This window comes from Peromyscus maniculatus, chromosome 10 (assembly GCF_049852395.1).
Source record: "Peromyscus maniculatus bairdii isolate BWxNUB_F1_BW_parent chromosome 10, HU_Pman_BW_mat_3.1, whole genome shotgun sequence".
Lineage (NCBI taxonomy): Eukaryota > Metazoa > Chordata > Mammalia > Rodentia > Cricetidae > Peromyscus > Peromyscus maniculatus.
In genome coordinates this window covers 8235418-8262535 of record NC_134861.1, presented here as the reverse complement: position 1 = coordinate 8262535, position 27118 = coordinate 8235418, and the positions used below count along the sequence as shown (strand labels likewise).

Genomic DNA, 27118 nt, shown 5'->3' with positions numbered 1-27118 from the left:
TCCACATACCACCTTTGGCACCCACTTCCAATCTGCCACGAAGACTGAATTATTAAGAGAATGCCAGGGCAGTTTAGGGTAGTCACCTTTAAATTAAAAAGTTGTTTTTTGTTTTGTTTTTCAAGACAGGGTTTCTCTGTGTAGCGTTTGGAGCCTGTCCTGGAACTCACTCTGTAGACCAGGCTGGCCTCGAACTCACAGAGATTCACTTGCCTCTGCCTCTCGAGTGCTGGGTTTAAAGGGGTGCGCCACCACCACCCAGCAAGAAAGTCTTATGTATCCTAGGGTTACCTCTAACTTGATGTGTTCCCGGATGACTTTGAATTCTTGCTCCCACCTCCTGAGGGCTAGGATTACAGGCACTATGGGCCCTGGCAAGTAATCACTTATGAACATGGCCAAGGATTTGCAAAACCGAGCATTAGTTTTCTGAGCTGTCTACCCTGGAGAAACCAGACATCCATATGCCCTAGCACATAGCCACATCTGAACAGTAAGTGGAGACCTGAAAGGCAAGAAAGAAAATCAGGCCAGATGGTGGTGTCGTCGCACGACTTTAACCCAGCACTCCGGAGGCAGAGGCAGGCAGATCTCTGTAAGTTCGAGGCCAGCCTGAGCTACAGAGCAAGTTCCAGGACAGGCTCCAAAGCTACACAGAGAAACCCTGTCTCGAAAAACCAAGAGAGAGAGAGAGAGAGAGAGAGAGAGAGAGAGAGAGAGAGAGAGAGAGAGAGAGAGAGAGAGAGAAAATCAGAACTTCCAATCCTCTTGCCTCAGCCTCCTGAGTACCATTATTACAGGCACGTGCCACTTTACCTGGCTCTCCCCAATGCGACTTGCCTAAAAATGTTACAGTCCTCTGAATACCCCCAAATTTCTTATAATGATGACAAATACCATGGTAAGAGGTAATCATGAGATTACATAAACTATCTGTAGTCTGTGTAGGTATCACTCTTGAGACAGGATCTCATGTAGTCCAGGCTAGCTTCTAATTTACTATGTGGAGAATGACATTGAACTCCTGCTCTTTCTTCCTTAACCTCCCAAGAGCTGGGATTACAGGTGTGTACCACCACCACCCCACCCCACCACCACCCCACCACCACCACCACCCGCCCCGTGTATGTAGTCCCAGGGATCAAATCCAGGGCTTGCGCTCTCTACCAGCAGAACTATATCCTTAGTCCCATTTTCCAAGGTGATGAGGAAACTTGAGGTGGGAGCCCAAAGCTATTCGGCTGGTTTGTGGATTAAATGAATTAGTGTTAACTCAAGTCGCCAATAATGCATTGGTGTTGTATTAAGTAAGGAAGGAAATAAAAGGTCAAATCCTTAAAGTGATGAACCCCATTCAACCAAGAACAGTTTCAAGTGACCCCAAGGTGTGTTAGTAACTGAAGTGCTGCAAAAGTTCCAGTCTCTTGGGATGTAAGAAAGGTTTTCAGAATATTGCATCACCACTGGTAAGTGATAGAACCAGGATTCCGCTCTAGAATTTTAAAAAATTACTAAACTTAATAAAATTTACATTCGGCAAAGCTTCAGGGCACAGATCAAGAACACATATGTAAACTGGGTGTGGTGTGTGGTGCACACCTGTAATCCCAATACTCAAGAGGTGGAGGTGAGAGAATTGGAGGTTCAAGGTGTAGCTAGAGTTTTCCTGCCTTGCCCACAGTCAGGACAAATCTCTGTCACCCGCCAGTCCCATAGCCGCTCAGACCCAACCAAGTAAACACAGAGACTTATATTGCTTACAAACTGTATGGCCGTGGCAGGCTTCTTGCTAACTGTTCTTATAGCTTAAATTAATCCATTTCCATAAATCTATACCTTGCCACGTAGCTGGTGGCTTACCGGCATCTTCACATGCTGCTGGTCATGGCGGCGGCTGGCAGTGTTTCTTTGCCTCAGCCTTCCGCTTCTCAGAATTCTCCTCTCTCCTTGTCCCACCTACTTCCTGCCTGGCCACTGGCCAATCAGTGTTTTATTTATTGACCAATCAGAACAATTTGACATACAGACCATCCCACAGCATCAAGGTCATCCTAGCACTACATAAGAAGTTGGAGGGGCTGAAGAGATGGCTCAGTGGTTAAGAGTACTTGTTGCTCCTGCAGAGAACTCAGGTTCCATTCCCAGCACCCACATGGCGGCTTATAGCTGTCTGTATAGAGCTCCAGTCCCAAGGGACCTAATGCCCTCTTCTGGCCTCCAGAGGCACTAGGTACACTCACTGTGCACAGACACACATGCAGATAGAACACTCACACACATAAAATAAAATAAAAATAATTTTTAAAAAAGTTGGAGGGCTAGAGAGATGGCTCAGAGGTTAAGAACACTGGCTGCTCTTCCAGAGGTCCTGAGTTCAATTCCCAGCAACCACATGGTGGCTCACAACCATCTGTAACGAGATCTGGTGCCCTCTTCTGGCCTGCAAGCATGCACGTAGGCAGAATACTGTATACATAACAAAAAAATAAAAATATAAATAAAAGAGAATTAATTAAAAAAATATTCCTCGAAAAAAAGTTGGAGACAGCTAGCCTGGAAAAGGTGAGACCCTGTCTGAAAAAATTAAAAGAACAACTATAGTCTTTTTTGGGTCTACTCACTACTAGCAATGACACACTGGACACTGGACACACCAGCAACAAACAATCTGAACAGAGGTTTTTGGGTTGTTTGTTTGTTTGTTTTTAGATAGAGTCTCACCTGTAACCCCAGCTGGCCTGGAACTTACTATGGAAACCAGGTTGGCCTTAAACTTAAAAAGACCCACTGCATCTGCCTCCTGAGTGCTGAGATGAAAGGGGTGTGCTGACACATCTGGCTGAACAAGCATCAAAAAAATATTTTAGAATAGCATTAAAGGGCCACCTGCAAATGTAGATCACTGTGAGTGTGAGGCTAACCCAGCCGACACAGTGAGTTTCAGTTTCAAAAAGGGAATCCATTTAGGTTGAAAGACACCCTGTATTTGTGTATTTACAACACTAACATATGTTTTTTTTTTTTTTTTTAAGATTCATTTATTGCCGGGCGGTGGTGGCGCACGCCTTTAATCCCAGCACTCGGGAGGCAGAGGCAGGCGGATCTCTGTGAGTTCGAGGCCAGCCTGGTCTCCAAAGCGAGTTCCAGGAAAGGCGCAAAGCTACACAGAGAAACCCTGTCTCGAAAAACCAAAAAAAAAAAAAAAAAGATTCATTTATTTATCATGTATACAGAAGAGGACACCAGATCTGATTACAGATGGTTGTGAGCCACCATGTGGGTGCTGGGAATTGAACTCAGGACCTCTGGAAGCGCAGCCGGTGCTCTTAACCTCTGAGCCATCTCTCCAGCCCTGATTTTGTTTTCTTGAGACAGGGTCTCACATAGCAATTTGGCCTCAAACACATTACTTAGACAACCATGGCCTTTTACTCCTGTTCCTGGACCGCACACCCTGCTCTTTCTATTGTTTAGAAGGTAATACTCCCAAAGGCAGTTTACAGATTCCCGACAGTCCCTATAAAATTCTCATGCCTGGGTCGGTGAGGTGGCTCAGTGGGTGAAGGCCCTCACAGCCAAGCCTGGTGGCCTGAGTTTGATCCTCGGGACCCACCAAGTTGGAGCGAAAGAACAAACTCTTAAAGGTTGTTCTCCCACTTACACACATACAAACACATGTGTAGATGTGTGCTTGCACACCTGCACGTGCATGCACACACACACACACACATTCAACAATAGTAATTAAAATTTTATTGTTAAACATTTTTACTTTTTCATAAGTGGAAAATTGATTCGCAAATGTCTATGGGACTGCACAGGCTCCCAAATTACCAAATGATGAAAAAGAACAGAGGAGGAACGCTCGCGCTTCCTGACCTTCTGAAAACAGGCCACAGTCACAGTAACAAGACATAAAGACAGCTACATCAAAGGAACTCAGGGGCCAGACAGACTCTTACATCTACACTCATTCATTTCTTTGTTTTGACTTTGAAAGGGTCTTCCTGTGAATCCCTGGCTATCTGAGTACTTTCCATGTAGTCCAGGCTGGCCTTGAACTCTCAGCAATCCTCCTGCTTCAGCCTGCGGGGTGCTAGAATTACAGGCATGCACCACCATACCTCGGAGATTAATTGATTTTTGACAAGATTGCCAAGATAATTCAATATGGAAAATAATAGTATATTTCTTCTGGTTTCTGGGACAATTGGATATTCATACGCAGAAAATGAAGTTGGATCCTTACCCTACATCATATAAAAACTCTCATTGGATCAGTGACACAAATATATGAACTAAACTCTTAGGAGTGGCCATCAATATGGCCCTTCAGGTAAAGGCACATGCAGCCAAGCTGGACAACCTGAGTTCAATCCCCGGGACCCACATGGTAGGAGGAAAGAACAAGCGTCCTGTAAGTCATCCCCTGACCTCCACACAGGTGATGCATGTGGGGACCCCTGAGCACAATGGCAAACAGCACACAATTGTCACATGTTCGTTACAGCAGCTGTTCCAGGAGCCTCTGGTGATTCTTTTCTCTGTCGCTTCCAGTCCTTGCTGAGAATTACATCGTTCCTATTTGGGAATAACACCTCCGCACTCCCAGACTGTAATGACCTAAGTAATGGTCCCCCAAAGATACGAAAGTTCTAGCCACCAGAAAGGGACTTTGCAAGGATGATGAGGGTAAGGGCCTCAAGATGTGGAGATTACCCTGGATTATCTGGGCGGGCCAATGCCATCAGGAGGGTGGTAAGGCAGAGGCCAGAGAACTAGAGCAGAGAAGAAGGTGCTATGATGAGGGACACAATTGGAAAGATACTCTTGGAAGATGGAGGGCTGGGCCACAGGCAAGGTCAACAGGGTAATTCTAGATGCGGAACAATACAGGGAACAGAGGTTTTCCCTTAGAGCCCCTAGAAGGGACTGGTCCTGCCGGTCCTGCCAAGCCTTTTTTTTTTTTTTTAACTTTAGCCCAGTAATCCTAAGTAATCCTAACTTCAGATTTATTATCTACAAATTGTAAAGTAATACACGTATGCTAAGTTGTCATGCGTGTGGTGATTGGTTGCCATAGACAAAGAAACCTATAAAGATCAAATACCAGGGGCTGGAGATGGCTCATCAGTCAAGAGCACTGGCTGCTCTTCCGGAGGACCTGGGTTCAATTCCCAGCCCCCACATGGCAGCTCACAACTGTGTAACTCCAGCTCCAGGAGATCCAACACCCTCACAGAGACATACATACAGGCAAAACACCAATGCACATAAAATACATATAAATAAATCATTTTTTAAAAAGATCATATATGAGGCCAGAGAACGGGGCTTCCTGCTGGAGGGACAGGGCATTATCCAGTAAGCTGTCTTCACCTACAGGCCTCTTTCCAAGGCAGAACCCACAGGACAGAGGATAGGCGAGAGCCTCTCCCCCTTTACAGTCTAGATGCCGAGTAAGGTACTAAAAGTAGATTTTGGGGGGTGGGGCAGCATGGTGGCATATACCTTTAATCCTAGGGGAGGCAGAGACAGGAGGATCTCTGTGAGTTCAAGGCCAGTCTAGTTTACATATCAAGTTCTAGGCAACCCAGGACTACAGGGTGAGACCCTGTCTCACACAAACACAAAGCAACAAATGATTATTTATTATGGTGTGTGTGTGTGTGTGTGTGTGTGTGTGTGTGTGTGTGTATGTATGTACATGTATAGGCCCATGTGTGCTACAGTGTGGAGGTCTAGGAACAACTGGTAGGAGTCAGTTCCTGCCTTCCACTATGTGGGTCCTAGAGATCAAATTTAGGTCACTAGACTGGTACAGCAAGTGCCTTTGGCCACTGAGTCATCTAATCATCATGTGTATGCACGGTGAGTGGGCATACATGCGTGAGGAAGTCACAGGACATTTTTGTGGAGTTGATTCTGTCCTTCCACCTTTCCATGGGTTCCTGGGATTAAACTTGGGTCACTGGAGTTGTACAGCAAATGCTTTTACCCCATTGAGCTATTTTGGTGGCCCCTAAAAGTAGGTTCTTAATCCCCACAACCACTGCACAGCTATCTCCACTTAGAAATGAGGATTCATCCCAACACCAAAGATGAATCGAACAGCCTGTCCAGGATCAAGCAGCTACTCACAGGTGAAAAGCACCCAGTGGGCCGTTATGACACCAAAATGTACCTCCTGACCAGCCAGCTCCTCCGAGTAGACCGACCTGAACAACAGTATTGTTGAAATGGCTCACAGCCCAGAAAAAGTGCCAGCCTGGACAGGCTTTAGCCTGCAGCTACTGGGTAAGCCTTTTAGATGCAGACAGACTCCTCTATTTCCAGCCTGAGGCGGCTCCAGAGACAGCCATTCCAGCCGGAGCCAGTTTCCTCTGCTGGAGAAATGAAGGGAGGGTAACTGGATGTAGTGGTAGGTTACTGGAGTCCCAGCCAACCAAGGCAGGAGGTTCAAGGCCAGTAGGAGCTACATATTGACTATCTCAACCTACCCTATCCATGCCCAAAAAAAAAGGTAAGGAATACATGCACACTGTGGGAGCCCACAGGTTTCCTAGTGAGGTCTGAGCTTGCTTTACACAGCAGGGCTGCATTAGGAGATGGCTTGACCACATACATGCATGGTTATCAGGTGTTTGGCTGTGCTAGGGGCAGTCTTTTGCTCTACCCTTGGCAATCCTTTAAAAGCCCCTTAGAAGGGACAGAAGGGGTTGGTGGGTTTGATCCAGGCCTGAGGCTATCCTATGGGGTTTTGTTTGTTTGTTTTTCGAGACAGCGTTTATCTGTGTAGCTTTGGTGTGGAACTTGCTTGTAGACCAGGCTGGCCTTGAACTCACAGAGATCTATCTGCCTGCCTCTGCCTCCCCAGTGCTGGGTCTAAAGGTGTGTGCCACCACTGCCCAGCTTATCCTGTGTTTCTATCTGTCTCTCTCCCTCTATATTCCTATCTAAATATTTCTCACTTCTCCCTCTTCAAGAGTACCCTGGGGGGAAAAGTGGGAGCGGGTCTCCCACTGGCAGCCTGTTAACTAGACTGGAAGTGTGAAATTGTGATTAGTTCAGGGCTTTACCTAAAATAACTTAATGTCTGCTTTGGTCAGAGGATGCTGAACCCATGAGGAGGGCAGAACTGGGCACAGACAGGGTTCCTCTGTAGCATGGCAAGTGCACCTTCTCTGGAGAGGGCTTTTCTCAGCTTTCTCTCACCAGCGTGCTCAGTAAGAACGCCCTGAAAATAACAAGGGTCATTTGGGTTTGTAGGGAAACAGCCAAGTAAGTGCAGGCTGTGAAGAAAGCTAGGGAGAAGCTAGGTGTGGCAGCGAATGCCTATAATCCCAATATTTAGGAGGTGGATGAGCAGCGATGTGGAAATGTAAGCCAAATAACCCCTCTCCTCCCCAGCTTGCTTTTGGTCATGGTGTTTCATCACAACAGGAGCCCTGACTAAGACAGATGGCTCAGTGGCACGTGCCTAGTAAACATGACCCCTGTATTGTTGGATCCCCGGCACTGCAATAAATAAAAGGCAAGGAACATGTATGGGTTTCCTGGTGCAGGGCAAGTGCTGGCAGGGGCTGCAGCTTGGGGTGTGCTCCAGCTCAGAAACTGCAGACTGTGGACAATTCCAGCAGAAGCAGCTTCTGGAGGTCCTTCCCTATCTGCACACTCTAGGCATGGACGGCTCCACTAAGCACTCTGAAGGGGCTGATCGTCTTGAGCTTGTTTTACTATCTTTCTCCCTAGGACCAGGAGATCCCTTTGCTCTGCCTGCTCTTCGGATGGGGACAAGCTGTAACCTCGAGAGCAGAGCCCCTCCTGGCACTGGCCAGCGGTCTTTGAAACCCAGTCCCTGCCTCGGTCTGGAGGTGAGCTTTTGTGCTGAGTCAGTTTGGCTGTCTTCCAGACAAGACCAAAAGGGGCGGCCGCAATGCAGGGGCCATTAGAGGAACTATTTTTAGACCCTGTTTTAATCGTATTCAGCACAGGCAGTGAGATGCAGGCCTGAAAGTAGCCAGACCAAGGAGAGGCCGGCAGGGACAAAGTCCCAGGCAATTAGGTCAGGATAAAAAGCACCCAGATGCTCAGACTGCTTAAGACAGCAGAGAAGGACCTGCTTAGAAAAACTGGCTCTCCTGTGCTCTGTCACCAAGAAAATTGAGAGAAGAGAAGGGACAAAAGTACAGTGCCTTCAAAGAAAGGCTAGGGCGAAATGGACCTGGGGAGCTTGTTAAAAATATACTTCCTTGGCCCATCTTAGGTCAGCCGAGTCAGAGGATTAGGAGTAGGGCTTGGGAAAGTGCTTTTTGGATCAGCTTGTAGACAGGTAAGTCCTGTGTAGTTTGAGGGCCTCTGGCTGGAGTGCCTTCCTCTGGTAGTCAGAGGAAGGAGACAGTGTGGGTGGAGAGGTGGAGAGTGGCGCCAGACATTGAAGGCTACCCTAAGGTTCCATTCTTCTCTTGCTGGAATGAAGAACTTTGGCAGGTTTTGGAGTCTCCCAGCTTGCCTTAATTTTTTTTTTTTAATTCATCTTTAAGTATAAGGTGGTGGTGCTGACATGTACATATGTACATGTGTGCCAGGACCTGTGGAGACCACACACACCGAATCCCTGAAGCTCGAGTTACAGGTGGTTGTAAGCCTGACATGGATGCTGGGAACCAAACTTGGGGGCATCTACAAGAGCAGTACATGCTTTTACTCTTAACTGCTGAGCCATCTTTCCAGCCCCAAGCTCCCCAAAATCTTTTTTTTTTCTTCTTCCTTTCCTCCTCCTCTTCTTTTTCCCAAGACAGGGTTTCTCTGTGTAGGCCTGGCTGTCCTGGAACTCACTCTGTAGACCAGGGTGACATCAAACTCAGAGATCTGCCTGCCTCTACCTCCTGAGTGCTGGGATTACAGGTGTGCACTCCCCAAAATCTTTATCTTTGAGATGCTCAGCTGCAAGGGCAGAAAGAGCAGTTTCTACACAGGAAGTCCATGCTGTCAAGGATAATCTACACAGAGTAGATGTGTTTGCAAAGTGCTGGGTTGCACTGTTCTAAAGGGAAGAAAGGCTTGAAAAATCTTGACTGGAATCATAATAAAAGGTACAATTAGTTTGTCTTTGAGTTAGCAAACTAGGTTATACTTCCAACAACAGTTATTGTTGTTGAAATAACGTGTTAGGTAGTCCAGCTGGTGTCAAACATCCTATGCAGCACAGTGACCTTGAACTTGTGACCCTCCTGACTCCACTTCATGCTAGAATTATAGGCATATACCACTACAGCTGGTTTATGTGTTGTTGAGGATCAAATTCAGGGCTTCATGAATTCTAGCAAACACTCTATCAACTGAGCTATATCCTTAGCCTACAACCACAGAATAATTCTTAAAATTTGGGGGCTTTTTTGTTTTTTGTTTTTTAAAGATTATTTATTTATTATGTATACAGCATGTATGACTGCAGGCCAGAAGAGGGCACCAGATCTCATTACAGATGGTTGTGAGCCACCATGTGGTTGCTGGGAATTGAACTCAGGACCTTTGGAAGAGCAGTCAGTGCTCTTAACCTCTGAGCCATCTCTCCAGCCCCTTGTTTTTGTTTTTTGAGACAGGGTCTCTCTATATAACCCTGGCTGTCCTGGAACTCATGATGTAGTCCATGCTGGCCTTGAACTCAGAGATCCACCTGCCTTTGCCTCCTGAGTACTTGGATTAAAGGTGTGACCCTCAATAATTATTAAATATTTTTCTATCTTTGTAGAATGGTTCTTTCTTTACCTTTTGGTGCTGAGGAACGACACAGAGCTTTGCATGTGCTCTACCACTGAACTATATTCTCAGCCCTGTATTATTATTATTATTCCTCTTCTTCTTCTTCTTCTTCTTCCTCTTCTTCTTCTTTTTCTTCTTCTTCTTCTTTTAAGATTTACTTATTTATTTTATGTATATGAGTACTCTATTGACTTTACATCAGAAGAGGGCATCAGATCCACTATAGATGGTTGTGAGCCACCATGTGGTTGCTGGGAATTGAACTCAGGACTTCTGGAAGAGCAGACAGTGCTCTTAACCACTGAGCCATCTCTCCAGCTCTTAAACTCAACTGTGAATTTAGTACTGGTTGGGGCAGAGAGCAGAGTTTTTCAGACAAGTGTCCAAGCAAACTCAGGACAAGGAAGGCTGTTCTTCTTTCTATGAGCTGAGGACTGAACCCCAGGCCTCCAGTATATGAGGCAAGTGCTCTACACTGAGCTTTACTCTGAGACCCCAGAGGAGACAGTTTTGCAAACATTTTCCTAATCTTTTGAGAGTCAAAACACTCTACTTTTTTCAGACAGGGTCTCACTGTGAAACTCTGCTTATCTCCTCCTCAGAAGTCCTGGAAGTAAAGACACACATCAAGTCACTGTCATAAAGAATCTCAAGTGTTACCTGGTCTCACTCTCCTATCCAAAAGAACTAACTATGCCTAACCTTGCTTAGCTTCTGAGCACTGATATGCTTGTGACGTCCAGGGTAGTATGGACAAAGACTGGTTTCAGTCTTGCTATTTCAAGGGTATTGTCACTGGTTAGTAGTTCTGCATATGACTCTCCAACACTGATCTAACTGACTATGAAAACTTGAAATATTTAGAATTATTCTCTGTGATGTCTATTTGTTTTCTCTCTCTCTCTCTTTTAATTTTTAAGATTTATTTATTTATTATGTATATAGTGTGCTGCTTGCATGTATGCCCGCAGGCCAGAAGAGGGCACCAGATCTCATTATAGAGGGTTGTGAGCCACGATGTGGTTGCTGGGAATTGAACTCAGAACCTCTGGAAGAACAGCCAGTGCTCTTAACCACTTATCCATCTCTCCAGCCCCTATTTGTTTGCTCTTTAAGGTTGTTGCAAGTTAGGCATTTAAAACATCCAACTGCCAAGTATTAATTAGGCCATTAAGGGACAAAGGCAGGTCCAGTAGAGAGAATGAAGGCTGAGAAAGGAACATTTGGATCTACTGACTTTGGTTTCTCCTGCAACTTCCTAATAAGTAGAGATCTAGGATAATAAACACCAAGACACTTTGTCCCTGCAAAACTAACAAGGCAGGTGTGGACAAACAGGCGGCACTTCTCTAGAACTGACATTTCTCGGTCACCTTTAAAAAGCTCATCCAAGCTAGAGGGTGGTGGTGGCGCACACCTTTAATCCCAGCACTTGGGAGGCAGATGCAGGCCGATCTCTAAGTTCGAAGCCCAGCTTGGTCTACAGACTGAGTTCCAGGATAGCCAGGGCTGCACAGAGAAACCCCATCTTGAAAAAAAAAAAAAAAGAAAGAAAGAAAAGAAAGAGAGAGAGAAAAGAAAGCACATCCAGAACTAGTCCTCCTGCTCCAAGGTTCCACCTGCCCTTCCAGACTGCCCCAGTAGCTACAAACAAAGGCATTTGGTCAGGGGACATTTAATCAGCTCGTGTCTTTGGAAAATATCAAGAACTACATGTGGCCAGAGCAGAAGCAGAGACACAGGACCCAGGGCTGGGCTTGGGGGGTGACAGGTAGAGGGAATCACCGGTGGCTAAAGAATCCTTGTGGGTGATTATATTTAAATGGCTTCATCCTGCTTGGACCCCTAGAGAGACAAGAAAGGGAACAACAGTTAATAACGTGCCTTCTGGACTGATAAAATAAATCACAGCTCACTCACAAGAGAATGCCATGTAGCTGTCATGGGGGAAATGTCAGAACTGCATGGTCCAGGCACAGGGCACAGTGAGAAAATCAGATCACACTAGTTAAGGTGTGACACCATTTTTGTAAAAAGTGTCTCTACATGCTTGCAAATGTGTGAACCTGGAAGATCCATTAATACAGCAGAAGTTTTGGGGGCAGGACCCAAACATTCTCATTTTTGGATCACTGTCTATAACTTTATCAACAAACACTATATTTCTATAATTGAAAAAGTGAAGAGAACATTAAAGCTGGAGACACAGGAGGCAAAAGTTTGCACAACAGTGTATGGCCAGGAAGCAACAGGTGCAAAGCCCAGGGGTCTGACACCAAAGCCTGTTTGCTCCGGGAAGGCTGAGTCACGGCCAAGGAGAGCAATGTCTATGTTCATCTTCTTCTACCCGTGAAGATGTTAGCAGGAAAATGGGTCCTCAAAGGAAACCGCACACAGGGAAACATCTAAAGAAGAGGCTTCTTCCCTCTCCATGCTTGTCTATGACTGACATCCAACACAGCTACGGAAGGTGGCCCCCTGGGACTTGGTCTAAGGGAGTAAGGATGTGTGCAGGACAGGTTTTTGTCAACTTTCACCCCTCAGAGTCACGTAGGAAGAAGCGAGTGGAGTGAGCAGGCCGGTAAGCAGCATCCCTCTCTGGTCTCTGCTTCAGCCCGACCCGCCTCCTCTTCAGAAGGACAATGAAGTAAACCCCTTCCTCCCCAGGTTGCTTTTGGTCACGTGTTATCACAACAGAAAGTAACCAGGGCAATGTTTGAGTAGGGAGCAGGAGTTTTTATTCTTCCCTGCGGACTGACGGGTATTCAACCTTCTTTTCCTCGGTGGCTGAGGGCTTATCCAGCCTGCGTTGTGCTGGCATATAATGTTCTCCATCTCAGTTTGATCTTTCCATTAACACATGCAGTATGTGCTGCTCAGAGGGTAAGTACAGAGACCCTTATCTCACAGGGGGGAGCTGGACCTGAGATCTCAGCCTGGGATCATCCAGGCATTATAAACCTCCAACCAGAGGGTTACACCTAGGCCGAGTGGCAAAGTCTCAGTCCAAGCCGAACCTCAGGCCTACCACTGCTCACACCAGCACCCTGCACACGTCGTCAGCTGGACTTCGGGTCAAGAACCTTGCAGCCCCATCCATCAATTATGATGTTGTCACCTCCCAGAGCATTGATCGAGCTCCATACCTCAGGAAATGAGTCTTCCGGGAACCATTTCAGAGAAAATAGGCACAGGCTGCTGTGTGGGGGCTCCCATCCTACAAATGTGCTGGAGCAGGTGGAGGGGGGAGCTGAGACTGCGCACAGACCCACTGGAGGGAACAAGCCTCAGACTGGCATTTGGTGCTCAGCTGCTTCCTCGTAGCCACTCAGGGCTGGAGCTGGTTATTATCAGACACCATAACCAGGACAGCGGAGGTGCCAGACGGGAAGGAAGAGGCTGGACACCTTCCCAGATGTCAGAACTGACTACTCAAGAATAAGACTGAGAGCAAGGTGAGAACTCTTTTGTTTTATCTGTTCTGTAGCCAAGGCTGAACTCATGGCAATCCTCCTGCCTCCAGCTTCCAAGTGCTGAGATTTTGGGCACGAGCCATGACACCAAGCCTGATAGATTATAAAAAATTATAATCCAAACACCCTCACCTCCCTTATTCCCTTGTCCAAAAGAGAAGGGAGACCTGGAAGTAATCTCTAGAACTTTGACAGAATAAAAACACACATTAGGGGACAAACAGGAAAGAAAACCCCAATACCTGAGAAAATGGAAAACTAGCCTGAGGTACTGCAAGCCCAGGCATGCTACACAGCAAGCTGCCAGGACCTGCTAACACACTCTGCGCCCCTAACTTGGAGCAGGAATCATCTGAGTCACCCTGAGCTCCACAGAAGGTCTAACTCCCCCTCTTGAGCCCTAGGCCCAGGGCTCAGTGCTAGAACGGCCTGCTCTGTTGTGTGCTCACCCTCCTGCCTTCTGGAAGAGCTGCTCTGTTCTGTTTTCTCTGCTGCCTGGTAGCCCACTGTCTTGAGTCTCACTGAGGAAGACACTCAAAGATGCCAGCAAACTCTCTAGGGACTGAGGTGCACCACCTTAGGGGCTCTCTGGGATGTCCAAAGCAAACAGGCCCTGCTGTTTCCCACAGAAAACACTCCAAGTTCAGCCAGAGCTTTCTAGCATAGCAATTTCCTTGGTTGGGTGGCCTTCTCCAGGGCGTGACCAAGAACAGGGGAGCCAGCTGCAGGGAAGTCTCAGCAAGGAGAAAACAACTTTTTCCTGGAAATGAGGCGGTGGATTTCTGCTATGAATGGAGGGAGACAGACGCCCTCTGTGCAGGTCCTGTCCAATGAGACCTAGTCTTCGGGAGGGCTCTGATCCCTGTCCATGTCCTCATGAGGAGTCTCGAGAGCCCAGCCCTGTACTCACCTAAAAAGCCGCAGGCACATCTTCTCCTGGGGAAACTCCTTGGGGCCCTCCACACTGTCGTCATGGCTCTCGGTCTCCAGGTAGACATCCAGCAGCACACACAGCCTCTGCAGCTGGTTGGTCAAGAGCTGGTGGCTGGGCCGAGGACCACACAGCTCCTTATAGCACACGTTGACCTCACTCTCCATCGCCTGTGGGGATGGGAAGCCGCACCTCAGCATTCCTGCCCAGTGCGGCTGGGCACACTGGCCAGGCATTAACCTCACAGCTGAGCCTGAGGGCACCACAAGAGCTACACTTGCCACCTGAGCACACGTGTGTGCAGGGGCAGGCGCGAGCACACGCACAGGAGCTGTACACACAGCCGTGCCACAGCTTTGTCCAGAGACCCCTGATTATCATGATTTCCCCATAATGCCTACAGCAAGGGACACAGGTCTGTAGAGAAGAACCTTTAGTCCCAAGTCAGAAGGCATCAGGCTTACAAACATGCTCTATGGCCATAAGGCTACCAAATCCATCAAGAGGCACGGCCTTGAGCGCAGCCTCAGCACCTCCCCGTCATCGAATGTGAGCGTTTCTGCAGTGCTTCTGAGTCTATTTACCATCTCACAGAAGCCCAAGGTGACAAGATTCTAAGAAAACTTTTTGGTTTTTTTGGAGGCAGGGTCTCACTATGCAACCTTGGCTGGCCTGGAACTTACTATGTAGACCAGGCTGGCCTTGAACTCACAGAGATTTGTCTGCTTCTGCCTCCCTAGTGCTGGGATTAAAGGTGTGCACCACCATGCCTTGCTATAGGGAACAGAGGAAACCGAGGGCATGAAATCCAGAATGAGTGTGTCTACTGTCCTGAGTGAATGTATGTTGTCGACGTGAGCTGGCCATGGCAAGGACCCTAACCTCACATCCATGCAGGTCTGGAAAAGCCTTCCCCCTCCCTCACATGAGGTTAAGAGGAATGTCAAAGCCTTCTCTTCTGATCCAAGTATTCAGAAAATGTCAACCATAACTTTCTATCCCTTGGGTATTCCTGGCCTGGAGATTGCTCCCTACAGAGCCTGCTCCTCCTGGGATTAGCTAAACCTGCCCCCTTGGGGCATCTGTGCCCTGGGTCTCCGCCTCCATGTTCAATTCTATGTAACAAACATGCTGGGCTTGCTGAGAGTCCAGACCACCAGATTCCAGCTTTTTGTCTGTCTGTCTGTCTGTCTCTTCATTCCCTCCCCACCCTCAGTTAGGTCCAAGTCCCTGGAGTGGTGTGAGGACGCTGCACCCAGTTAACAATGCTATTTGATGAGTGGGAAATTCTATAAATCCTGTAATTCCTTGTCCTGGGACTTAAGCAGTGTCCATGGCCTCTGCTGCTGCAGGCCTGGCCACCATTCATCTCTCTAGGGGCTCTCTCTGTTCCTCCTGACACACATGTGGGTCTTACCCGGATATTGTCATCATTGCTGTTGGTTTTCTCCCCTTTCCAGTTTAGACAGAGTCGGAAAATGGGTGGGATGGAGGAGTAGCCAGGGTTCAATACGACAGCAGCCTGGAGTTTCGCTGGCAACAGGGGAAAGGGAGAAAATCAGTGATCACCCAGCTTCCCGTGGTGGTCTCCACTGTACCCAAAGCCAACAACACAATGTCTCCTGTTACCTTAAGTGCTGCCAAGTATACTGGTACTGACTGTTTTAGAACCTAAGTAGAGCTGCCAGGTTGCTGAGTGTAAGGCAGAGTAATTCTGTTCTCCAAAGATCTGCTCTACTCATCACTATTTGTCAATGGCTTAAATCTGCTACCTCAAGAGACGTCATTATAGTTTTTAAAACTCTATGTGTGTGGTTGTTTGTTTGCCTCCATGTATCTTTGTACCAACATGCATACAGTGCCTTTGGAAGCCTGAAGAAGGCAATGCATCCTGGGACTGGAGTTATAGATGGTTGTGAGCTGCCATGTAGGTGCTGGAGACTGAACTCAGGTCCTCGGGATGAGCAGGCAATGCTCTTAACCACTGATCCATCTCTCCAGCCCCTTTCTTTTTTTTTCCTTTCCTTTTCTTTTTTTTTTCTTCAAAGAATTTGTTGCTGTTGAGAGTCTCACATAGCCCAGACTAGCCTCAAATTCAATATATAACAAAGAATGACTTTGAACTCTGGATCCTCCTGTTTCTGATTCCCAACCAGGACTAGAAGAAAATGTTTCCAGCTTCTCAAATCCAATTTATATGTGAGGAAAGTGAGGCTCTGACAGAAACTTCTCTGATTGAACAGCTACAAAAGCACAAGACTAAGCAGAACCAGAACTGCCTGGTATCAAATCTGAATTCATAGTCACTCAGCAAAATATCTCCATGTATTAATTTCCCCCTGATGATACCTTTGACTCTTGTTGTTAAGATTAACTTAGGTATGTGTGTATGTGCTTGAGTGCAGGAGCACGCCAGTATGCATGTGGGCAGAGGACTGTTTCTCAGGAGCCACCTCTCTGGTTCTACTTCGTTTTGAGGCAGGGGCTCTCTTTTCCACAGAGCTTCCAGAAGATTCTCCTATCTCTGGGATTACAGATGCACCCCACTCCACTCAGCTTTTTTATGTAGGTTCTAGGAATCTAGAAGTTCAAGTCATTAGGCTTCAACCCACTGAACCCTTTTCCTGGCTCGCATATGTCTTTTGATTGGTACTTCTGATTTGGCTTATACGTATTACCCAAAGGTATTTATACTAGAAGTGGTTCCCACGTGCTGCTGCAAAGTCAAACCTGTAAGAAGTGGGGTCTAGTAAGAGGTCGTTTTAGATGAGGAGGAATTGCCTTCTGAAAGGATTAAGGTACTTCTCCTGAGACTCTGGTTAGTGCTAAGAAGTTGTTACAGAACAATCATGGCTTCTAAATCTCTCTGGCTTCCTCTCACCATGTGATTTCTTCTACACCTTCGTATTCTCACCTGCCATGAAGCTCTTTACCAGAGTCATCAGGTCATCTGGATTTCCAGCCTTCAAATATGTGAGCTACCCTAGGCAAGGCGGCCCTTTTGTGCAGTCCCAGTACTCTACAGTACTCTAAGAAAGTGCCGGGCGGTGGTGGCTCACGCCTTTAATCCCAGCACTCGGGAGGCAGAGCCAGGTGGATCTCTGTGAGTTCGAGGCCAGCCTGGGCTACCAAGTGAGTCCCAGGAAAGGCGCAAAGCTACACAGAGAAACCCTGTCTCGAAAAACAAAAAAAAAAAAAAAAAAAAAAAGAAAGTACTTAGAGTACTCAGTCCCAGTACTCTACAGGCTAAGAAAGAAGATCAGGAGTTCAAGCCAGCCTGAGCTGATCTCAAGAACAAAAATAAAACAGCGTGGTGGTACAAACTTTTAATCCCAGCACTCCAGAGGTAGACGGATCTCTGTGAGTTCCAGACCAGCTAGAGCTATGGAGTGAGGTTTTTCCTCAAGAAGACAAAACACACAAACAGGCCAGTGAGACAGATCAGTAGGTAGGGGTGGCTGCTCCTAAGCCTCATGACCCCAGTTTGATCCCCGGAACCCATAGATTGAAGGAAAGAACTGACTCCTTCAAGTTATCCTCTGATAACTCTGGGTGTGTGTTGCTTAGACCTTAGTGCACACACACATACACTAAGTAAATGTAATAAAAATTGTAACAAACTCACAAGAGTGTGAGTAAATAAGCTCTCCTTTACAGTTTCCAACTTCTGGAATTTACTTCTGTTTTACTTACCCTTTTTCTCTCTTGTGGTACTGGTAAGAAATCTAAGGCCTCGGGTATGCTAGGCAAGTGTTCTAACCCTGAACTATATCCCCAGCCCAGGAATTTTACATCACTCAAAATACTGACTAATACAGGACCACAGGCAGCTTCCTCAGCTCAGTGGTCCCAGCTGTGAGGCTGGGGGTTGGGAGGAGTGGGCAGTGCCAGGCTGCTGAGGCTGGGTAGGACAGCAGCCTACCCGCCCAAGCACGGCATCTGAGTGCCCCCGCCCGCCCCAGTAGAAGGCCCTGGCAAGTCAGATGTCAGGAGAGGGAGGGAGGTCGTCATCCAGTCTTTACAATCAGAGTGACAGCCCTGTCCTTCGGGGGGGGGGGGGGGGGGGCAGAAACAAGGTCTGCTGCTACAGGGAACTAAAACAGGAAACAAAACCAAGCCGAGGTGACGCCAAGCTTGAGATTCGGCCACCACCCCAGGGTGAGAATTCAACGGCGTGACCCACGTGTGGTGGTGCTGCAGAACGAGTCCTCATTGAAGGGCAGGTCCCTGGTCATCAGTGTCTGTGAATCTCTAGGGAGGATTCTAGGACCCCAGGCACGTGTGCTGTTTCAGGGCTCCCCTTGAATAGAGCCCTGTGGTCAGCAGAGCAATCACCTACCTGTTCCCCTTTCAATAAGCGCCAGGTAGTAGAGATTGGTGTCCCCGGCCAGTCCTGCCTCTACTATGTCCTTAGTGAAATGCAGCTCCTAGAACAAGACCAGAGTGAAGGGTTTACAACACACCCCCCACGGTCCCATTTACCAGGCGGACACTTCCACCTAGCCAATTCCAGCCAGGATAGCCATTCCCGGGTCAAAGTGTCTCTCGTAGCCAGGATACCCGGCGGACCCGGACATCTCCACCTAGCAAGTTCCGGGCCAAGGGGTCTCGCATGACCAGGGTCCGTGACATTACATGGCCACGTAAGCGCACAACGTGACCATGTGATCTACGCACACGCGTGGAGTAGTGACATGACCTGGCCACACCCCCAGCTGGTTTTAAAGTGGAGCGCCATGCTTCCCAGTTCTTCTTCTTCTCCACGCACGTGTCTCTCCCACAGGCCTGCGCACTCTGTCCCTTTATCTCTAATAAACTCTTATAAGCGGATTCTGTTGTGTTTCGTGACATTTCCTTGCAGGGTAAGAACACAACGCAGCTAAATAACTAACACAGAGTGAGCTGCGGCTCCTCCAAAGCCTCTGCCCTGATGGCGGAGGGTGGGGACAGGAGCTGAGGGGTGTCATGGTCATAGAGGCCGCAGTTCTACATACCATGTAATCTTCGTGTGCAATTATCACCCACTTCACCAGGCGAGAAACCACCTTGGCAGGGAAGAGGGACTGGCAATCACTGGTAACCGGCACGATGCCATGTTCTAAAAGAGAGCAAGGCAGGAGGCATTACAGGCAGAAATCAGGTACCACAGCTGTGGCTTGCTCGAGGGCTACGGTGGCCTTGACACTTGTCCAGTACACCTGGTTACTCAAGAAGTAATAGGAATAGAGGCATTTCCACCTGACATCCACTTCACGCAGGGCTACACGCCTGTGGGCAGACCCAGCACCTGCATTCACGGGCGCTTTATCCTTAATGCAGACAATGTCTTGCAAAACAAATCCCTGCAGCCATAAGTAGCGTCAGTACCCCTGCGGCAGGGACTGTTAATTAGATCAAACCGCTGAGAGGGCTGTGTTTGCTCAGCTGACCTTGACAGAAAACCGACCGCAGTGTTCTGTGTCGGCTCCCTGCTGGTGTTCCAAGAAACAATACACCACCGACACAGGGAACACTGTCCGGGTGACAACCACACAACCTTGGTAATGTTGGCAACGCTGAGTGGGGAGCAAGGCCTGAGGGACAGGTGGTGTTGCCCTGGAGATCAGTGTCCACATGGAACCAGAGAGCCGGCCTGGAGGGAGGGAAGAGGGGTCTTGTCTCCAGCTGGGTCCTGGAAACCCAATGCCTAGCTTGACGGTGACTCCAATACCCCAAAACCTTGCCCCCACCCTACAAGTGTCTTGTAAATACCCATCGAGTGTTTACTGACTGAACTGAAAGAAGCCATATGGCTACCACCCAGGTCAGTGGCTCATCATAACCACTGGGAGCTTAGGAGAAAATCCGAGCAGCTCAGCTGTACCCTCGGAAGCACTAGCGCAGTAGGTCTTAGGGAGAGGATAATAGGGTGACCCCTGTAGAGCTACAATCAGTGTTCCTCCCCTCGGGCTATATGGGGTACCAGCATGAATTAGACTCTCACCAAACACCTGCCAAGTGCACATATGAGTCTGTGTCGCATGGACCAGGACAAGCTGCCTTGATGAACTGTGAACTTGTCCCAATGGCTATGGTGTCCTCTGGGAGGGCTGGCACAGAACTAAGGACTCTGCAGGGAGCTCAGACCTCTGCCTGAATGGACCTGCGGCTCTCCCCATGGAACCTACCATCCACTGCTTAGTAAGGCCAGGACCACGGGTCTTTGACCTGTAATCAGGATTTACAAGTGTGAGGGAAAAGAGGTGGTTTTATTCCTATGTTGACCAGCGGCTCTCGGGCCCTAGCTGCTGCCCCAGCTTACCCAAAGATGCGAACTGTTTGTGGAGAGCCAGGCGGGACTGGACCCTGGTTTTCAGCAGCTTCATGGTGGTCTCCATGTGGCTGGCGCTCTGGGAGTGGTCAGCCACTACTGTGTGCTAATAGTGAATGACAATGAAGGATACACGTGAGAGTTCCCATTTCCTTCCTGCACAGCCATGTCCCAAGGTGGGCGCTGTTTGGGAACGGCAGTGTTTACCCACTATAACAGGTCACATACTAAGCCCTGGCAAGAACACAAGATCCTGGGTTCCCTTGAGGCTGTGACCAGCTCCTGAGAAAAGGCAGGCTTCTGTGGTGTCTGGCCCCTGGGATTTTGCCCATTCTCATTTGTAGCAGCCTTGGACACAAGTCCAAGGGCAGCAAAAGCTGTAGCTGGGCTACATCTGGGGCAAGACCAAGTTATCTTTGGTTTATAAGGCGCCCAAGCTCATAGGGAAAGCCAAGTTGTTTCAATGCTTGAAGACCAGGTAGGGTATTTTAGTGCCCGGAGTGGCTGGAGGTCAGATTACAGCCTCAAAGGAAGATGTTCTGCTGAATCAAAACCCTACAAGGCTATCAGAGGCCTTTCTGGAATCTGTCCAGCCCCTCAGCCAAGGAGGCAGGGTCAGAGTACACACCTGGGGCTGCTCTTTGGGGAAGTGGAGGCCACCCAGCTTCTGTACCCACAAGTAGGGGTGACCTAACTCAAGTACATAGTCTCTCAAAGTCAGGATGCTGCAGAAAAGAAGACAGAATACAATAATTTTGAGTTGGGAACACAGCTCAGGAGTAGAGTCCTTACACAGGCCCTAGGCTCAATCCCTAGTACTGCCTGGCCCAGGGCACAGTCCTCCTGTATACACCGAGGCCTTCTTCCCCAGTGCCCCCAAAACAGGCCAATCTCAGTCCCACAAGCTGAAGCTCCTTAACTGCATAAAATCTCTACCTGGCACTTCATCTCCAATATTCACTTCTTTTTGCCTTAGAACCTTTGCCTCATAAAGCAAATCTCAAAAGTGCAGTCACTGGCCTCTTCACTGCTCTACTCACTCAGAAAATAGCTTTTAAAATCTTGACTATTTAAGAGAATGAAAATGCCATTCATTTTATTGCTGACACTGGTTTTTTGTTTGTCTGTCTGTTTTTATGATACTGGGGATCTAACCTACCACACCACTACTGAACCACATCCCTAACTCTTGTGTCCCTATATTCCCCAAGTTTTCATCTTTCCATGGCATCCCTTTGCCTTCTATGCAAGAACAGGAAGATGTCCCCTCCAGCCCCAAGGTGCTCTGGCCCTAAAAGGTCTCCAGCTTGGCCTGAACTACCAGAAACAGACACAGAATCAGGGAAGGTTGAAGCCCTGCTTACTCACCCAACTTTATCAAACTGATACTGATTGGCTGGGTTTGGAGTTTTCTTTCCATGATCTCCAGGATACAAACAGCTCAGGACCGAGTCGGGAGACAGCAAGTCTCTACAGAAGAAAAGACCGCAGTGAGAATGTCAGCCAACATGGTGCCTCAAAGTGGACCTGGGCATTTGGGAGTGTCGATGTACCACCCGGCTCTTACGATGGCAACCACCACCTTTTTTTGTTTGGTTTTTGGAAACAAGCTTTCTCTGTGTAGCCCTGGCTGTCCTGAAACTCACTCTGGAGACCACGCTGTCCTGGAACTGAGAGATCCGCCTGCTTCTGCTTCCCGTGCTGGGATTAAAGGTGTGTGCCATCACAGCTGGTTCTACTACGATCTTTCACTGACAGCTTCCTGTGCATCAAATCCTTTATGTGCTTCAAGCCAGTGGACTCTCACAACATTGTGAAGCACAGAGGATTATCATCCCATTTCTCAAGGTATAAATTCAAGGCTTTAAAAGGTAGGACATTGAAGCTCATGATGCCAGTAAGTATAGAGGCCAGAGTTCACACTATCTGATCAGAAAGAACAGCATTTTTATTTTGTGTTCATGTATACTGTGGCACACAGAAGACAATTTTCAGTAGTCAGTGTTCTGAGATATTTGATTACACTGTGTAAAGATATGTCACTGTGGCCGGGCGGTGGTGGCCCATGCCTTTAATCCCAGCACTCGGGAGGCAGAGGCAGGCAGATTTCTGTGAGTTCCAGTCTAGCCTGGTCTACAGAGCGAGATCCAGGACAGGCACCGAAACAGAGACACCCTGTCTTAAAAAAACAAAAACAAAAAAACAAAACAAAACAAAAAAAAATATGTCACTGTGATTGGCTTAATAAAAAGCAGAATGGCTAGGCAGGAAGAGGTTAGGAGGAATTCTGGGGACAGAGAGGTCTAGGGGAAGAAGGCAGAGTTACCAGTAAGGCGCACAGGAAGCAGGATGGGCAGTACAAAGTAAAGGTAACTGAGCTGTGAAAAAGAGCGTAGATTAAAAGATATGGGTTAACTTAAGTTATAAGATGTTTGATTACACTGTGTAAAAATATGTCATTGTAATTGGTTTAATAAAAAGCTAAATGGCCAATAGCTAGGCAGGAGGTATAGCAGGGACTTCTGGACAGAGAGAGCTCTGGGAAGAAGAAAGGCGGAGTCACCAGCCAGACACAGAGGGAACAGACAGGCAGGAGGAGAGGTAATGGCCACGAGCCACGTGGTAGCACGTAGATGAATAGAAATGGGTTAATTTATGAGCTAGTGAGACAAGCCTAAGCTATAGGCTGAGCTTCTATAATTAATAATAAGTCTCTGTGTCATTTTTTGTGAGCTGGCAGCCCAAAGAAAAATCCACATACAAGTCAGTTCTTGTCTTCTGTCTTATAGAGACGGGGTCTTTCCTGCTTCTGCCATGGTACAGAGTACACCAAGCAAGCTGGGCTGAGAGCGTCCAGCTGATTGTCCTGTCCCAAACTCCCATCCAGCTGGGATAACAGTCATAACTGGCTTTTTACAGGAGTTCTAGGAATTGAACTCAGGTCTTCAGGCTTGCGTACCAAGTGCTTTTACCAATAAACCATCTTCCGGGCCCCTGAGAACAGGAGTCTTTAGTATTTTGTTTTGCTGTTTTTAAATGATCTCTTCCAGAATATTATAGTGGGGCTGAGAAGGTGACTCGGTTGGTAAAGAGCCTCCCTACATAAGCATGGTAGCCTGAGTTCCATTCACATATCAAGTTCAGTGAGGCCTTGTTTTAAAAAGTAAGGTGGAAAGTGACTGAGGAGGACAGCTGATGTCAACCCTCTGCTCTCCACACGTATGTGTCCTTGAACATATACAAACAGACATACACACGGACACACGTTATCCGGTGGCCAGGGCACCACTTTGGAGGAAGAAAGCTACATGAAATTAGAAATAGAAATAGTGCAAGAAATAATTACAGCAATAAGTTTACATGCACAATTAAGTTTATGTTTTGGGCTGGACACTGAGCCCAAGTCCTTCAGTATACTAGAGAGGCACCAACTTGTGAGTAATTTCTCTATATTATACATATGGAAAAACAATATACACTTGTAGGGCATGGTGTAGTAATTTGACAGATTAATTCAATGAGTAATGATCAGAGTGCTTAGCATTTCTACCTCCCTAATCTCATTCTTTTGAACATAGATCTTACTATGTATCCTAGCCTGGAACTCACTACACAGCCCAGGATCCCACTACTTTGAATTCAAGAATCAGCAGGATCTCTATGAGTCCGATGCCAGCCTGGTCTACATACATGTCCAGACCTGCCAGGACAACACAGTCACACCCCTCTCAAAAGGAGTGTCCTAGAACTGTACAGTGAATGAAAGACCCAGCTGATGTGTGGAACTTAGAACCAAGCTCTGGACTCCCTCTGCTGGGAACAGAGTCAACTGCAGCCAGCATGTCCCCAGGTAGCCCAGCACTACCCAGCAAAGGTTGCAAAAGCCTGGAGAGAGTGTGTAGACCTAAGAGCGTGAGGGGTGGTGGGGTGGGGGGCGTGGCGCTAGAGTCAGGAGACTCCTCCCATCTGGCAGAACTGGGAGGGATAGGCAGGGCTCTGCTCCACTGGGCACGAAGCCTGTGCCTTAATGAGCCTCAGTGTTCTTTCTCCAGGCTAGGCAGGGCCAGGCCAGGCAGGGCAGTGATCCTCTAAGCGCAGGCTAGTTTACTCCCAGGTCCTTTCTGTCCTCTGCTCTTCCTGCTCTGGACTGGAGAACAAGACTGCCGTGGTCAGGGCCTTCCTGGGGATGCTGCCGCTGCTTGTTTATACTCCTCCACTTACCACCAAGTTAAGGCTAAACCTGGGGACCGAACTGAACTGGGAAACAAAAATCCCGGCACCTTGGGACAGAGATGGGAAAAGAAGGACCCAATTGGTCAATTTGGGCCTGTCTCCCATGTCTCACTCACACATTTACATGCATCTGACTGGCTACAAAAGCCTGCGGCTCTGCCCCACACAGCAGATAGGCTGTTATCACTTGTTTCATCTGCTGTGCAGTAAGAGGGCCTCACAAACGTGAATCAGAGAGTACTTCTACATCTCGGTGATGTGCCAGGACTCCCAAGTCAGCACGGCACAGGAGCCTCTGGCAGTCAGAGGGAGGGCTGGAGAACAGGGGCTCTCCCCGCAACCCCCCCACACACACTATCCTTCCCTACCCTGCACTGATGGGGGTGATGAGCTCCACGGTGGTCGTCACTTTGGCCTTCACGGTCATGATGTTGAGGTTCATGAGATAGTAGAAAGTCAGATGAAGCACACTGTTGTCTGGGGAGCAGGGAGACAAGAGATCATTTATGACTCAGCACATCAGAGGCCAGGGGTGCTGGTACAAACACTTAATCCCAGCTTTTGGAAACCAGAGGCAAGAGGATCTCTAAATTCGAGGCCACCTGGTCTATAGAACAAGGTCTAGGATAGCCAGGACTGCACAGTAAGGACCCTCCCCGACCCCATCTCAAAAGGACAAAATAAAAACAAAAACACATCAGGCGGTGGTGGCGCACGCCTTTAATCCCGGCATTTGGGAGGCAGAGCCAGGCGGATCTCTGTGAGTTTGAGGCCAGCCTGGTCTACAGAGTGAGTTCCAGGACAGGCACCAAAACTGCACAGAGAAACCCTGTCACGAAAAACAATAACAAACAAACAAACAAACAAACAAAAACCACGACTCCGTGTAAAATGAAAAATGGTCAGGGAGGCAGTTCAGAGGGTTGAGGCACTTGCTACCTGATGGTCTCAGCTCAATTCCTGAGACGCACATGGTGGAAAGAATCAATTCCCACATCTTGTTCTCTGACTTCTATGTGCCTGTTGCAGTGGTAGGTACACACACACACACACACACACACACACACACACACACACACACACACACTAAATACATGGTTAAAAAAAAAAGGAGGAAAAGAAGAACTGGGAGACTGAAATATTGCAAGCCAGGAGTCTCTAGCTTTCTAGACCCTTAGCACCCACAACTGGCCAAGCTCTTAGGAACCATGGGAATTAAGGGCGCACAGTCAGACCTTTGCACTTCAGATCAATCAAGACGGACAGTGGGTGCCTTTTCAGCATCTCCTTGCGCTTATCATCCAACTGAACCCCAAGTGTGGGTCGACGCCGTTTCTGGACAAAAGAAATACCCAAGCATGAGTTACATGCCTCCCAGAGCCTCAGCTACCCAGCTGCTGGGCTCCTGTCCCAGCAGACACTTATTCAGTCTCCTTTGGCTTTTAGGACTGTGCTCCGTGAAAACATCAGCATGGAAAAGGGGCTCACCGTAGTCTGCTCCTCTTCAGCGTCCGAGTCGCTCTCATCATCTGAAGCCACACAGAGAAGGAAGTGAGAAGTGGGACAACCGCACAGGCTCCCTGACGGCAAACCTCAACCACAGGGATCAGGGGCCATCCAGACCGTCCTTTGTATGAGTTTCTTCAAATGAGAATTGAGTTAACTGGCTGCTCCTTACTTGGTATAGAAAACATAATGGGCCGGGCGGTGGTGGCGCACGCCTTTAATCCCAGCACTCGGGAGGCAGAGCCAGGAGAGATCTCTGTGAGTTCGGGGCCAGCCTGGGCTACAGAGTGAGATCCAGGACAGGCACCAAAACTACACAGAGAAACCCTGTCTTGGAAAAAAAAAGAAAGAAAGAAAGAAAGAAGGAAGGAAGGAAGGAAGGAAGGAAGGAAGGAAGGAAGGAAGGAAGGAAGGAAGGAAGGAAGGAAGGAAGGAAAGAAAGAAAGAAAGAAAGAAAGAAAGAAAGAAAGAAAGAAAGAAAGAAAGAAAGAAAGAAAGAAAGAAAGAAAGAAAGAAAGAAAGAAAAACATAATGGAAAGGAAGAGCAACTTATAAACCTACCAGCCTGGGTTTTAGTTGTTGTTGTTGTTGTTGTGTGTGTGTGTGTGTGTGTGTGTGTGTGTGTGAACTTGCCCCCATATGGGCACACAAGGAGGCCAGAGGTTGTACTCAGAATGCACTCATTCATCAATCATCTCTCCATCTTATTTTTGTTTTCTTTTGAAACAGGGTCTATATAGCACTGGCTGTCCTGTAACTCGCTTTGTAGCCCAGGCTGGCCTCAAACTCACAGAGAACTGCCTGCCTCTGCCTCTGAGTGCAGGGATTAAAGGCGTGCGCTGCCATGCCCACCTGTTTGTTTAGTTCTTTATTTTTGAGGCGGTCTTTTACTGCACTGGA

The 27118-nt window shown here is 47.9% G+C and overlaps 1 protein-coding gene across 4 annotated transcripts in view; it reads right to left on the bottom strand.

The window, feature by feature from the left end:
• Positions 1-11424: 11424 nt before the first annotated feature.
• Positions 11425-27118, bottom strand: part of Thoc5 (THO complex subunit 5) — a 35376-nt gene continuing 19682 nt past the window's right edge. For all 4 annotated transcript variants that reach the window (XM_076545831.1, XM_076545833.1, XM_076545832.1 and 1 more), the window contains 11 exons: positions 26201-26241; positions 25948-26047; positions 25081-25189; positions 21848-21949; positions 21108-21204; positions 20471-20585; positions 19164-19267; positions 18509-18596; positions 15587-15702; positions 14149-14339; positions 11425-11610 (listed from right to left, as the gene is read on the bottom strand). In XM_076545831.1, coding sequence (XP_076401946.1) covers positions 11547-11610; positions 14149-14339; positions 15587-15702; positions 18509-18596; positions 19164-19267; positions 20471-20585; positions 21108-21204; positions 21848-21949; positions 25081-25189; positions 25948-26047; positions 26201-26241 — 1127 coding nt within the window. In that variant the 3' untranslated portion in view covers positions 11425-11546. The remainder of the gene's footprint in view (positions 11611-14148; positions 14340-15586; positions 15703-18508; positions 18597-19163; positions 19268-20470; positions 20586-21107; positions 21205-21847; positions 21950-25080; positions 25190-25947; positions 26048-26200; positions 26242-27118) is intronic.